The 15,303-nt window shown below is 38.5% G+C and overlaps 1 protein-coding gene across 3 annotated transcripts in view; it reads right to left on the reverse strand.

Moving 5' to 3' along the window:
* LOC126262281 (ATP-dependent helicase brm-like) overlaps nt 1–15,303 on the reverse strand; it is a 230,190-nt gene that overhangs the window by 140,273 nt on the left and 74,614 nt on the right. For all 3 annotated transcript variants that reach the window (XM_049958810.1, XM_049958801.1, XM_049958819.1), the window contains exon 10: nt 12,599–12,716. In XM_049958810.1, coding sequence (XP_049814767.1) covers nt 12,599–12,716 — 118 coding nt within the window. The remainder of the gene's footprint in view (nt 1–12,598; nt 12,717–15,303) is intronic.

The raw sequence follows: 15,303 nt of genomic DNA on the forward strand, positions 1-15,303 counted from the left end.
TCGTAAAAGGCGACGAAAAGAACAAACCACTAATAGGGCTAACCCCCCTTTTAGTGTGATTAGTTGGTTCAGGACAGAACTAAAGAAGCCTCGGACAAGCGCCGTCATGGTCGGGGACGACGCTTGAACCCTATGCCCGCCCACAATGGTAACGACACTGCTAGCCAACTGGAAAATGATTTAAATCCAAATAGAGGTGTTTTGCAGGATATGCTTCCTGCAACCACCCTAGAAGGAAAACAAAGACAGAGGATGAGATGGTCAGATGAAGTTAATCGACACCTCATGTTCTGTTATTACCAAGCAACAAACCTAGGAACCAACACAACTGGATACAGATCACAAGTATACACAACATTTATTACCAGATACCCAGAATTAAAATTTTTAACAGAACAACGACTAGCTGATCAGATCCGTGTAATAATCAAAAATAACAGGATACCCCAGTCAGAATTAGAAAACATCAAACAAGAAGTACAACAAATACTGGAACAAAATAATGTGCAATCAGAAGAAGAAGAAAATACAGTAATGGACTCAAACATCCCAGAGCAAACAAACAAAGAACAACACGCACCAATTAAACAATCAGAGGAAAACGAAATCTTAAGACAGCCACCAGAACAAGCACAAATAGAACACGAAGTGACACAGATGCTAGATATAGAAGAAAAATTTCAGCTAACATATATAGAATACAAAGACACAAATACAGACATTAGACCATTCTTGCATAGACCACCAAATAACCCACAAGTCGAAACAACAATAAAAACTATCAACACAATCATACACAACAAAATAAATGAAAACACAACTATGGAAGAGTTACAACTACTGGTTTATATAGGAGCACTCACTACACTAAATATACACACTAGACAGAGATCAGAACCAACCAACACACAGAAGAAACCCACAAAACCAGCATGGCAACACAGGCTACAGATCAGAATAGAAAAACTGAGAAAAGACATCGGACAGCTAACACAATTTATAAGAAATGAAATCTCCGAAAAAAAACGAAAAAGGTTAGGTAAAATCTCACAACAAGAAGCGACAGAGCAATTAGACGAAAAGAAGCAGAAATTACAAGCATTAGCCAAATGACTCAGAAGATACAAAAAAAGTGAAAATAGAAGGAAACAAAACCAAACATTCAACACAAACCAAAAGAAATTTTACGAGACAATAGATAACACACACATTAAAATAAACAATCCACCAAACATAACAGACATGGAACACTTCTGGAGCAACATATGGTCAAACCCGGTACAACATAACAGGCATGCACGGTGGATACAAACAGAAACAGACACATACAAGATGATACCACAAATGCCTGAAGTGAAAATTTTGCAACATGAAGTCACCCAAGCAATTAATTCTACTCACAATTGGAAAGCCCCTGGAAATGATAAAATAGCAAATTTCTGGTTAAAGAAGTTCACCTCAACACATTCACATCTAACTAAATTATTTAACAGTTACATTGCAGACCCATACACATTCCCTGATACACTTACACATGGAATAACTTATCTGAAACCTAAAGATCAAGCAGACACAGCGAACCCAGCTAAATATCGCCCCATAACATGCCTACCAACAATATACAAAATATTAACTTCAATCATTAAACAGAAATTAATGACACATACAACACAGAACAAAATTATAAATGAAGAACAAAAAGGCTGTTGCAAAGGAGCACGAGGATGTAAAGAGCAACTGATAATAGATGCAGAGGTGACATATCAAGCTAAAACTAAACAAAGGTCGCTACACTACGCATACATTGATTACCAAAAAGCTTTTGATAGTGTACCCCACTCATGGTTACTACAAATATTGGAAATATACAAAATAGATCCTAAATTGATACAGTTCCTAACCATAGTAATGAAAAATTGGAAAACCACACTTAATATCCAAATAAATTCAAATAATATCACATCACAGCCAATACAGATTAAGCGTGGAATATACCAAGAAGACTCATTAAGTCCTTTCTGGTTCTGCCTTGCTCTGAACCCACTATCCAACATGCTAAATAATACAAATTATGGATACAATATTACTGGAACATACCCACACAAAATCACACATTTGCTATACATGGATGATCTAAAACTACTGGCAGCAACAAATCAACAACTCAACCAATTACTAAAGATAACAGAAGTATTCAGCAATGATATAAGTATGGCTTTTGGAACAGACAAATGTAAGAAAAATAGCATAGTCAAGGGAAAACACACTAAACAAGAAGATTACATATTGGATAACCACAGCGACTGCATAGAAGCGATGGAAAAAACGGATGCCTATAAATATCTAGGATACAGACAAAAAATAGGAATAGATAATACAAATATTAAAGAAGAACTAAAAGAAAAATATAGACAAAGACTAACAAAAATACTGAAAACAGAATTGACAGCAAGAAACAAGACAAAAGCTATAAATACTTATGCCATACCAATATTGACCTACTCATTTGGAGTAGTGAAATGGAGTAACACAGACCTAGAAGCACTCAATACACTTACACGCTCACAATGCCACAAATATAGAATACATCACATACATTCAGCAACAGAAAGATTCACATTAAGCAGAAAGGAAGGAGGAAGGGGATTTATCGATATAAAAAACCTACATTATGGACAGGTAGACAATTTAAGAAAATTCTTTATAGAACGAGCAGAAACTAGCAAAATACACAAAGCAATCACTCATATAAATACATCGGCTACACCACTACAATTTCATAACCACCTCTACAACCCTTTAGACCACATAACATCAACAGATACGAAGAAAGTAAATTGGAAAAAGAAAACACTTCATGGCAAGCATCCGTATCATCTAACACAGCCACACATCGATCAAGACGCATCCAACACATGGCTAAGAAAAGGCAATATATACAGTGAGACAGAAGGATTCATGATTGCAATACAGGATCAAACAATAAACACCAGGTATTACAGCAAGCATATTATTAAAGATCCCAATACCACAACAGATAAATGCAGACTTTGTAAACAACAAATAGAAACAGTAGATCACATCACAAGCGGATGTACAATACTAGCAAATACAGAATACCCCAGAAGACATGACAATGTCGCAAAAATAATACATCAACAGCTTGCCTTACAACATAAACTTTTAAAACAACAAGTTCCTACATACAAGTATGCACCACAAAATGTACTGGAGAATGATGAATACAAATTATACTGGAACAGAACCATTATAACAGATAAAACAACGCCACATAACAAACCTGACATCATACTCACCAATAAAAAGAAGAAATTAACACAACTAATCGAAATATCCATACCCAATACAACAAATATACAAAAGAAAACAGGAGAAAAAATTGAAAAATACATCCAACTGGCTGAGGAAGTCAAAGACATGTGGCATCAGGATAAAGTTGACATCATACCAATTATAGTATCAACTACAGGAGTCATACCACACAATATCCACCAGTACATCAATGCAATACAGCTACATCCAAACACATATATACAACTACAGAAATCCGTAATTATTGATACATGTTCAATTACCCGAAAGTTCCTAAATGCAATATAACACATACCGTACAGTTAATAGGAAGTGACGCTTGATCAAGGTCCGCGTCACTTTCCATTCTCAACCAGACTTAACGTCTGAGAAAGTAAAGAAATAATAATAATAAACAACAGTCAAATCGAACATATCCACTCTATGCTGTTTGTGGATAGAGCTGTAGATATGGTCTACTAGATGATACAGCATTCATACACTGTGATGTAGAATGGGGAAAAAGAAACATAGAAATAATTATGTTGGGAGACAGATAAAAGCTCTATTACAATGTCCCACCAACTACAACGTAAAGACTGCCATTTCTGCCTGATGTCAGTGAGTCAAATAAACAAATATACATCAACTGTTGTGTCAGGCACAGTAAATTGAGAACATAAGCCTATGGTATAGTTTGTTCAAGAATATTCGGGTATAATATCCCGTCAACATCAAATTCATTAGGGATGGAGCACAAGATCAGATGAAGGAATGTTCGGGAAAGGAAATTGGCTGAACATTTTCAAAGAAACCATCCCAGCATTTGACTTAAGTGATTTAGGGAAATCATGAATGGCTGGACAGGGATTTGAACTATCAACCTCCCAAATATAAGTCCAGTGTCTTTTTTTAACTGAGACAGTGTTATTAAATTTATTAAAGAAGAATGTTCCATATGTAACAAGGGAATACCTTTCCTTTATATGAATGCGTGGTGTCTGTTTCTTCGAAATAAAAGACACCACGCAGATTCCACAGCTGTGAAACACTACATGTAAATGGAAGGGGGATCACTGCTGTCAGCTGCAGTGGGACTTTAAGTGGAATCAGTGGCGACAAGTGAAAATGTGTACTGGACTGGGATAGGGGGTGCTCGGTGTGAGTGTGGATTGGCCGTAAGGCATGCTGAGATAGTCCTTACTGTTGCAATAACGCTGTGTCCCAGATGGCACAGTGGTTACCGCAGCTGCCTATTGATCAGGGGATTCCGGGTTCGCATCCTGGTCTGATACACATTTTTCCTCATCACCAATGATTCTGCTTTAATGTCCCATTGCAGCTGACAGCAGTGATCCCCCTTCCATTTACAAATATCTTTCCATTTAGGAAATAAAAATATGCCTATGTAACACCTTCGGTGGGATGCCCTATTTGTATTAAATGTTTTACCTCAGTGATCAGGGGATTCCGGGTTCGCTCAGTAGAAGTAAAAATGATACTGGTGATGAGTTGTATCAGTTATGAAAAGCTGATGACCAAACTGAAAACAGAAAGTTTTTTCTATGAAACTCATCTTGTTCAGTTTCCTCATATACAGAAGTCAGCAGACAGGAGAGCTGAGGATGCTGCTACATTCTTGAACTTCTCAAAGGCGTTCTATAAAGTGTGAGTGTGTGTGTGTGTGTGTGTGTGTGTGTGTGTGTGCGCGTGCATTTGGTACATATGGGCACTCAACGGTGAGGTTATTAGCAATGTTACACGCATTAAAAGAGACAACTGTGGAAAAAATTATTAAAATGTGACCATACATGCTAAGACAATGGGAAAGAATAAAAGATGCTAAACAGGAGACTAAATCACAAGCAAAATGACAAAGGAGCTAACAGGAAGGCACATGAAAATGTCACTGACTGCCCACTTACGTAAAATACGGGTGACCCAGTCACACTGTGAACACTTTAAAACCATTTACCTAAAATCTCGGAAAGATGTTGGACAATTCACAATACTTTAAAACCCTAACCACAACTGTTTGCTCACTACCTATAATAGATTAAAGATCCGTCGGCAAATCAGCCACAGCTCACTGGTTGGAAAATAAAATGCAGTCCAATAAAATGTGCCACACAGTGGTCTGTATGCCACAAGTGCCACACACTGGAGGGTCCTCTTGCTGGAGCAAGAAGCCGTGTGTCATAGGACTGTGGCCTATGTGAAGATGAGTGAGGAGGGGCCTGTTCCATTGACGTTGCTGGAAGAAGGTATGCTGCAGCTGAATTGTGCGCTTTACTACATGGAGTATTATCAATCACTTCCACACAATCATCCTCCCACCAACACAAGGCTCTGGAGCTCAATAGTGAGGTCATAGCGTTCAGTGTGGAGGCACACTGAAATACCTGTGGATCAAGACACACCTCCTTGGCTGCTAGATCCGCCTTTTCATTGCCTGTAATTTCCATTTGCCCTGGTACGCAGCAGAAAGACACATCCGTTCCCAGTCGTTGTAGTTGGAGGAGGGCATAGTCTAGACTACTTTATCTGCTGGGCGCAAACTTTCCAGCGAGTGAAGGCCACTCAGCGAATCTGAACACAAAAGAAATTTAGCACTTGAAGAACATCTCATCTGCTCCAGTGCCCACAAGATGCATATAATTTTGTATCAAAGACATTAAAGGCTTGAAGCAGTCGGAATTGGAGGACATAATCCGGGAAAACAACAGAGCAACCAACAGAATCCTCCGTTTTTGACCCATCTGTAAAAACAGCTACATGGTTGTGGTGCTCAGATAAAATATAACAAAATGTCGTATTAAAAACAGAAGCAGGAGTGCAATCTCTCCTGTAGAACACCAATTCTAAAATCACTTTAGCCTCTCCAGTAACAAGGGCGGCAGACAATTAAAACCCAGGATTTGGGATCATACTTGTTTGACACCAAGTGACTCCAGGATATGCTGAGCGCAGGTCCCAAATGGCACTGTGACTTGTGGATGATTGGAGAAAAGGTGTTCCAGAGGGGGACGAGCGACAGTATGATGTGCGGGTGAAGTTGGAGCTGCGAGGAACTTACAAGCCTGATGTATCATGAGGACCTGCAGCGAGATGGTAAGTTGTGGTTCATCGGCCTCAGCACAGAGGCATTCAATAGAGTCCTGCATTGTGAATGTCATATGAGCTTATGTATTATCAGACCAGCTTTGTGGCTGGACTGAGGTCTTTTTAGCAGATAGAAATTAGCTTGGGTGGGTATTGTCAGATATAAGAGTAGAACCCCAAGGGAGTGTTATAAGGTCATTACTGTTCACACTATACATAAATAAGCCTGCCCAGCTAGCAGTGCGGTGTAATGCACTGCTTCCTGAGCAGGAAGGCGTGCTGGTCCCTGGCGCGAATCCGTGCGGTGGATTAGTGTCGAGGTCCGGTGTGCCCGCCAGCCTGTGGATGGTTTTTAAGGCAGTTTTTCATCTGCCTTTGCAAAAGCGGCCTGGTTCCCCTTATTCTGCCTCAGTTACACTATGTCAGCAATTGCTGCACAAACAGTGTCTCCACATATGCGTACACCATCATAACTCTATCACGCAAACATTGGGTTTACACTCTTCTGGAATGAGACGTTCCCTGGAGGGGGGGCACTGGGGGCTGAACCACACAATAACCCTCGGTTCAGTGTGGGGCGGCGGTGCGGTGAGTGGACTTCTGTAGCCTGTTGTGGGGTTGTGTACCACTGAGGGCTGCAGCGGAGACAAAGCCTCTCCATCATTTCTAGGTCCCCAGTTCAATAAATACATACATACATATATAAATAATCTGGAAACTCTGTGAAGCTGATCATAGATGACGGCATTGTATGTAGAAAAATTGCAACACCAGTTGCAATGAAATGGAGAGAGACCTGCTTAGGATTAATGCTTGGTGCAGGGATGGTCAGCTGAAGTTCAACATTAACGAATGTGTTGTATTGTGCATAAATAAATGGAGAGACCCATTATTGTTTAGTTGTACCTTTGGCAAAAATCACTAGGAATAGCAATAACAGTTAAATATGAAGCAGTAGACATCCAGCCAACCTACACAGGAATGACCACATAAAACTAGTTGTACGAAAAATTCAAGCGAAATGTAACTTACCCATAAAAGAGGTGGCTTACAAATGCTGTCTGGCTGATTCCTGAGAAACGACTGTCAAATAGTTCAAATGGCTCTGAGCACTATGGGACGTCAGTCCCCTAGATCTTAGAACTACTTAAACCTAACTAACCTAAGGATATCACACATCCATGCCCGAGGCAGGATTCGAACCTGCGACCGTAGCGGTTGCGCGGTTCCAGACTGTAGCGCCGAGAACCGCTCGGACACTCTGGTCGGCAAATGACTGTCAGTCTGGGACTCTTTGTCAAGTAATATTAACGGAGCGGAAATACAGGATCCGAAGACGAGCAGTCTGTTTCATCATGTTTGTCTATTAAGAGTGAGAACCACAAAAAAAATTATCATCTTACTTCAGTGATAGCCTCTACAAGAGAGAAGATGTGCATCACAAGCTTGTGTTCCAAAAGAGGCTATCAACACACATCTTTCTCCTACATCTTTTTTGTGAAATTACAGTGAAGGTAAAATAAGAGCAACTTGATCTCATGAAGAGGCTTAGCAACAGTCATTTTCCCTTACATCATTTGTGAATGAAGCAAGGAGAAAGAAATCTTAGGATTCAACATCCCACAGACAAGGAGGTCATTAGAGACAGAAAACAGCACAGATTGGAGAAATATGAATGTCGTCTGTAAGGGAAACATCCTGACATTTCCAGAATGAGATTTTCACTCTGCAGCGGAGTGTGCGCTGATATGAAACTTCCTGGCGGATTAAAACTGTGTGCCCGACCGAGACTCGAACTCGGGACCTTTGCCTTTCGCGGGCAAGTGCTCTACCAACTGAGCTACCGAAGCACGACTCACGCCCGGTACTCACAGCTTTACTTCTGCCAGTTCCTCGTCTCCTACCTTCCAACCTTACAGAAGCTCTCCTGCGAACCTTGCAGAACTAGCACTCCTGAAAGAAAGGATACTGCAGAGACATGGCCTTTCTTTCAGGAGTGCTAGTTCTGCAAGGTTCGCAGGAGAGCTTCTGTAAGGTTGGAAGGTAGGAGACGAGGAACTGGCAGAAGTAAAGCTGTGAGTACCGGGCGTGAGTCGTGCTTCGGTAGCTCAGTTGGTAGAGCACTTGCCCGCGAAAGGCAAAGGTCCCGAGTTCGAGTCTCGGTCGGGCACACAGTTTTAATCCACCAGGAAGTTTCATATCAGCGCACACTCCGCTGCAGAGTGAAAATCTCATTCTGGAAACATCCCCAGGCTGTGGCTAAGCCATGTCTCTGCAGTATCCTTTCTTTCAGGAGTGCTAGTTCTGCAAGGTTCGCAGGAGAGCTTCTGTAAGGTTGGAAGGTAGGAGACGAGGAACTGGCAGAAGTAAAGCTGTGAGTACCGGGCGTGAGTCGTGCTTCGGTAGCTCAGTTGGTAGAGCACTTGCCCGCGAAAGGCAAAGGTCCCGAGTTCGAGTCTCGGTCGGGCACACAGTTTTAATCCGCCAGGAAGTTTCATCCTGACATTTGCCTTACACAATTTACAGAAACTACTGGAATGGAACAGGAAAGTGGATAAATAATAGTAACAAACCAAGTAAATTTTGTCACACATTACAAGGCGGCCTGAAGAGTGTAAATATAAATGCAGATGTGTGTGTCAATAGATCACTGACTGCATGAGAACACTAATGCATGATTTTGGAAAGGAAAAATCTAGTTATTGTATGGTACTTTCAGACAATTTGGTAATATATCTTACGCAAATATACAGTTATAATGACCAATCATCAAGTATGTTTTTGTTCACAAAATGCAAGTTGATCTACAATTGTTTAACCATTAGGGCACTCATATCACATGAGTTCATATTTGAGATACTGTACTTGCCAGAGAATAGCAACATAATTTCTTACATTTTGTTGTGATTATTGCATTTAAAATTATTATAAGAGACACAACCTGTAGTAAAATACAAAGGATAAATTTTACAATAGGAAGTGATTGAAAAAAATGTTCAGAAATTCACATGCAACATCAAAGCCGAACAAGATGCAGACACGAACTTGATATTTGTGATCTGAATGTAGTATAAATTCACACCTATTAACCAAAACAGCAAGAGATACTTTATACACATCCAATCCAAATCTGGATCAAAAGAAGTAATGAATGTTTAATCATGCTATTAAAGAAATAATAAAAATACATTCATCTCATCCTGTATCAAATACTATGGGAAGTTTTATGTGAGAGTCAAATTGTCTGTTTTGGGCATATTGATGTAAAAAGCACAAAAAGTGATCAAATAAATTTGCACAATTTGAGAAAGTCATTAATAGTCTTCTTCCTGACAGCACTAGAATGGCACATGTATTATACTGTTCAGCCAAAAACCAGCTGTATATTCAATGACTATATTTAGTTTTTGCCACAAGTCAAGGACACTGCAGCATTTATTACTAAATGGACAGGAGTACGGAACTGTGAAGTTGGTAAAAACTATAACTTACTGAGCCAATGGTTGGATGCTCATCAAGTCAAATTTAAATCATCAAAGATTGATGTATATGATCTGTGGCTACCATGTCAGATCATTAAAAATAAAAATAATAGTGCGTCTAAACACTATCAAGGCATTACACATATGGTTTAGCAGTACTTGCCTAGAAACAATTTCAATAAACATAGCTGTTATTGTCAATAGGTCATAGCTCCAATTCTTTGTCCACACTATCGCGTGGAAAAACAGCATCTGCATTAATACGATGTATCAAATAAAATTAACTCAGTGAAATCAACTTGTATGAGAGTTACGAGCTTTTTTGCTTTGTGGGAGTCGTACCCATAGTACCTGATTGACCTGGAGTAGGCTCTGCACTCATTCCAAAATAAGAAAGTGAGCAATGCACAAGACAAAACTAAGGTGATTGCACAAAAACCTTTTGTAGTAGCTACAAAAATTGTTTATTGAATGCGACAGTGCCATATATGAGGCAGTACAAGACAGACTCCTACTGATATGTTATGCCACCTAACTGTGTGTACTATGAGCTTAATTTTCAGTAAGGAATGTGAATAAAGAAAAAAAAGTCCAACTTCAGAAGTTTGATTGCATTTGGGTGTTGGTCTAACAGTGATATTGTAGGCAATTCAAGATGAAAGTTTCTTGGAACTGTGTTGCTGCTTGATCTTGTGATTTTGGGCAGCCTTATACCTCTGAGGTACAGCTGGGAAGTGTCATGAGGTTAAAGAGGGTGACCAGACAGTAACTGTAATACATTTACAAATTTTTTGGGAGCATTTAGCATGTTATGGAAAACTATTTTGGGATCATAGAATACATGTGAACATGAGATGGATAATTTCATAATTTTGTTAAGATCAGGGGTTTTCTTGTACAAATAATTCAAATGAAACAAATAAACTGTGAATAAGTAGGGTGAGAGCAAGAGATTATTATACTTTGAAATCCAATGAGAAGTATTGGATAGTTTTGTGCACTCATGAGCAGTTGAATTAGTGACAGCTGCTGTGTTGGGTGAGAGAGGGCAGGAGCGGGGGGGGGGGGGGGGGGGGGGGGGAAGAGAGAGGTATGGAGGGAGGGAGGGAGGGAGCGAGCAAGAGGGGGGGGACCTCAGGTGGGGTGGGGGTGGGGGGGAGGAGTTCTGCACTCCTGCCTTCACAACAAATGGAACCGTTGTTTGTGTCATATTGGGATGCCACCATATTTTGTACTGCAACATTGAAGTTTCCACACAATACAAGCCTAGCAGCAGCAGCATAAGTATTATAGTAAAAGGAACATTCAGGGTTTATTGTCTTATTGTTGACAACATTGTCAACAAGCCGAACACAAGTTCAGATTGGACAAAGCTGACACACACAACATAACTCAGAATGACTGGACAGGAATTTGCAATTTAGCTCTTGCATGGCAGTTGCATGCAGGATGAGTAATATGTGTGATATCAACACACTTGATAATAGACTGTTTATTTATTTATTTATTCGTGTTCCACAGATCCAGTATACAAGAGAATTGTATGGATATGAAACAAGTCATAATTATACACGAGAACAGCAGCCTACTTATAGATGCTAATAGGTACAAATTCAATTTGTGTAAAGTCACAAAATATGTTAACAATTACAAGCTTAGGCACTTGCTAAAGTAAAACACAGGTATAAAACAATACAATAATAAAGTACAATTATTTCATATTAAGTTATGACTTTTCTAGAAGTGAAGTAAATTGTTATTCTGACATAGGTCATCATGTTCAATTACAAAGTGTAACAGCAAATATTACCAGTCAATGTGCCATAACTGACTCACAAAATAAAAGTGTGGGTGCCAAATGAGAAATGATTGGGAGATTCCTTATCCGAGATTGTACAGGCTGTTTCATGTGGCATCTCATCAAGGGTTATCATAAGTATCTCAACTGGGGAAAGTCACAGTTACAGCTATTAGAGTTAACTGTTATAAGCAAAAATTTTGTCAAAATGATGAAGAACAATACAGAGACTTGGGGAAGCTTGTGTAGCACACTAGGTAATCTGATCTTAATCTTACTGATGACACTGGGTACATCACTGAGTGAGTTATGCTTGTCTTGGGTATAACTTTTACTAATCTCTGAGCAGTCACGGATAACAGCAGTCCCTCAACTCTGTTTTTTATGACTCATTTAGTCTGTACCATTATACATATTCACGGCAAATATGGGCACCACATGATACTTGGTAGGTAACTCTAGTGCAGAGGCTGATTAAAGGAGTTACGTTCAATATTAAGCTCTTAGAAGTGATGCCAAAAGATAAATAGATTCAAGAAAACAGGACATATGAAAGGAACAAGCAAGTCACACAGTCGAAAGATAAGCTACAATAAATCTGATTAGCAAAAGGGTGTGACAAGGATTTTATACCATCTCAGTCAGAAGGCACAGTAACAACAGCATTATATCTTTTTATGGACAAGAGTTTGAGATGAGCTCACAAGTCTAATGCTTCTAGTTAGTTACTTGCCTGCAAAAATTAAACAAATGTGCCTCCTGTGTAGTGTGTGCATCACTGGAAAAGAGGAGCGCTGCATAGCACTTGCACCTGACAGTTCCATTTCATACAGCATGATGATCTGCTGAGAACAAACTTAAATGTAAGCATACTTATAATATCTTGTCATTATTGTAATCTTACCAGTAGATGACTCCATCACAGCATATTTTATTTCAGTAGTCTGTGGATTTTCTGCTGCAAGACTAGCAATAACTTCTGGTTCCATAGCACGACGCATCTTTTTTTCCATTTTCTTTTTCTGTATTGAAAGAGAAATGTACAATAGACATGTGGATAGGTAAAACATAAAGTTTATATGGCCACGCCACAAAAGGTATCAAAATCATCACAATGTTTTACACCGCAATCCAATAAAGAAATGCCCATTTACAAACAACTTCAGAAATATTTATTACTATGTGACAAAATTGCTTCAGACCTGTATCAAGATTTACCTTTAGAATATCATTTCAGTAGCCTTTTTGGTTAACTAAGAATAATACACACAACTTCCTGATAGTATTACACAAGAAAATGACGCTTTGAGTCGCAGATAGGTACAACAGTAAGCCTGTCACAAAATCAGCTCTTGACCAACAATGCCTCTGTCAAAAAAATAACAACAAGACACACACACACACACAACTGACACAGGCATGACCAACAGTCTCTGGTAGATGAAGCTGGTTTTCATAATATTGTTATAATAATTCGATTCTGACTACAAATTGGTTAAGGCAAACTACAGTTTAAACATCATAGGTGTTCATAAAGCCAAAGTATGCAGAATAGATTCCCACAGTTAGCAACATGATGAAATTTGCTGCCCACTCATCACTCCTCACCCCACAGTCATTGTAGTTCTCAGCCAAACTGGTGTCACTGACCCCCTCTAATCCTTCTGTAGTGCTGTGCTTGAGCAACTGTGACAATACCTAAATAAAAGATCATATTCACGATTCAATCTAATTCTCGAACTTGTGCTCTTCCCGCGATCTACTGACGTCTGTTGGTCACTATGGGTCTTACCACTGTAATTTATCCTCATGTACAATTTTAGTCAGTTTAATATGATTTATTTCATCTGTTACACATTTCATTCTCAGTAAATTTTCCTTCTTGTTTCATCTGAACATCACATAATGTTATAAAGCCGAACAAAAGTTGGTAACATTTTTACCCAGTATTCTAATACCAAATTTCTCATCTGCAACTTGCTTAGTAAATCATTATAGTTGCTCATAATCAAATAAAAAACTGATCTTGGTTCAGAAACAAGTAATGTTTTTTGGAGGACAACATTTCTACTTTTGGATGTTACCTTTACTTAAAAAGCAGCATAAGTTTGTTCACAGAATCCATACATCTACGAGAACTTTCGCTGCAAAGCTGTTCAAATACAACAAGAATTTGTAAGATGATAGAATTTGGTGTTGTTTCCTCCCATGTTTCACAAAATTGTCAAATTTTAAGCAGACCAATGGATTGTTGCAGTATCCTACACTCTATGTTAAACAACATAAAGATGTTAACTATAGCAGCAACAGTTTAGTCTGTGAATATATGGCAATCTTTTATTTTTTTCAAATGATGGATTGGGAAATAAATCTCTTCATATAATCAGGTAAATATGATATACAACAAATAAAATCCTTAATCTTTTATACTGTATTTACTAGAGTATAAGACAACCCTGAATATAAGACGGCCCCATGTTTTTAGGATGCTCCTCAAGGAAAAAAAAAAAAAAAATTTTAAACCTATTCTGTCTAATCAAAATTACAAACATACACTGATATAAGGTATCTGCTTAAAAAGTAACATTACTTATATTCTAAACTTAGGCCATTTATTCATTGTCTACATTTTGATAATACAAGGAGTAATAAAATAGATAAAAAGAAACTGTTTACATTCTTTTTTATCTTCACTGACTTTTCTATTTATTTAGCCCATTGTTTGTGGTACCACTATTTTTAATCATCATTTTCATCATCCTAACAAGACAACTGTGGACCTTAATCATCGTTGTTACAAATATTTGGCTATTTCTTCTGAATAGGATGCTATTTCTTGGGTCGTATAATGTGATTTATTTCATCTGTTACGACACTTAATACTAGATTAATTTCCTCTCTCACTTCATCTTAATTTCACCATCTTGCTCTAAAGCTGATTAAAATCTGCTGATGTTTTCCTCAGTATTCTAATATGCAAACAGCGACCGACTTCCTCATTTTCAACTCACTTGGTAAATCATTACAGTTTGTCAAAACCAAATAGAGTACTGACTTGGGTTGAGAATCAAGTAATGTTTTTTGACAGAAACGGTTTCTGCCTTTACATGTTACCTTTACTTTAAAATGCAGCATAAATGTACGGTACGTATACGTTATCCATACATGTATGACAGCTTTGTAAGTCGATAGAATTTAATGCTATTTCCTCCAGTGGTTCACAAAATCATCATTTTTTAAGCAGAGCATTAGATTGTTGTGGTGGCTAGTACATAGTTTCTCACATATCCCTTGCACATTGCACTGGCACTGGAAGTCAAACGTCACGTGATTGTTTCAAATGTCACGTGATTTTTCAAGCGAGGTCAATGCTGTATCGAGCACTTCAGCATACCAGGAAATCTCGAGCCTGTTCAAATGAACGCATTGTTTGCTAAGTCCTACCCTTCTGCACCCTTCAAAATAAATCTGCACAAAACCTCAATAGCTACAACTTCATCTGTAAATGTAAGACAATCCTTATATTTATCTATTTAACTATGTAAAAATGTTGATCTGAGCAGCAATTTTAATCTGCAAATATAAGATGACCCCATATTTTTAGACTGA

Source organism: Schistocerca nitens, chromosome 1, assembly GCF_023898315.1.
Source record: "Schistocerca nitens isolate TAMUIC-IGC-003100 chromosome 1, iqSchNite1.1, whole genome shotgun sequence".
Classification (NCBI taxonomy): Eukaryota; Metazoa; Arthropoda; class Insecta; order Orthoptera; family Acrididae; genus Schistocerca; species Schistocerca nitens.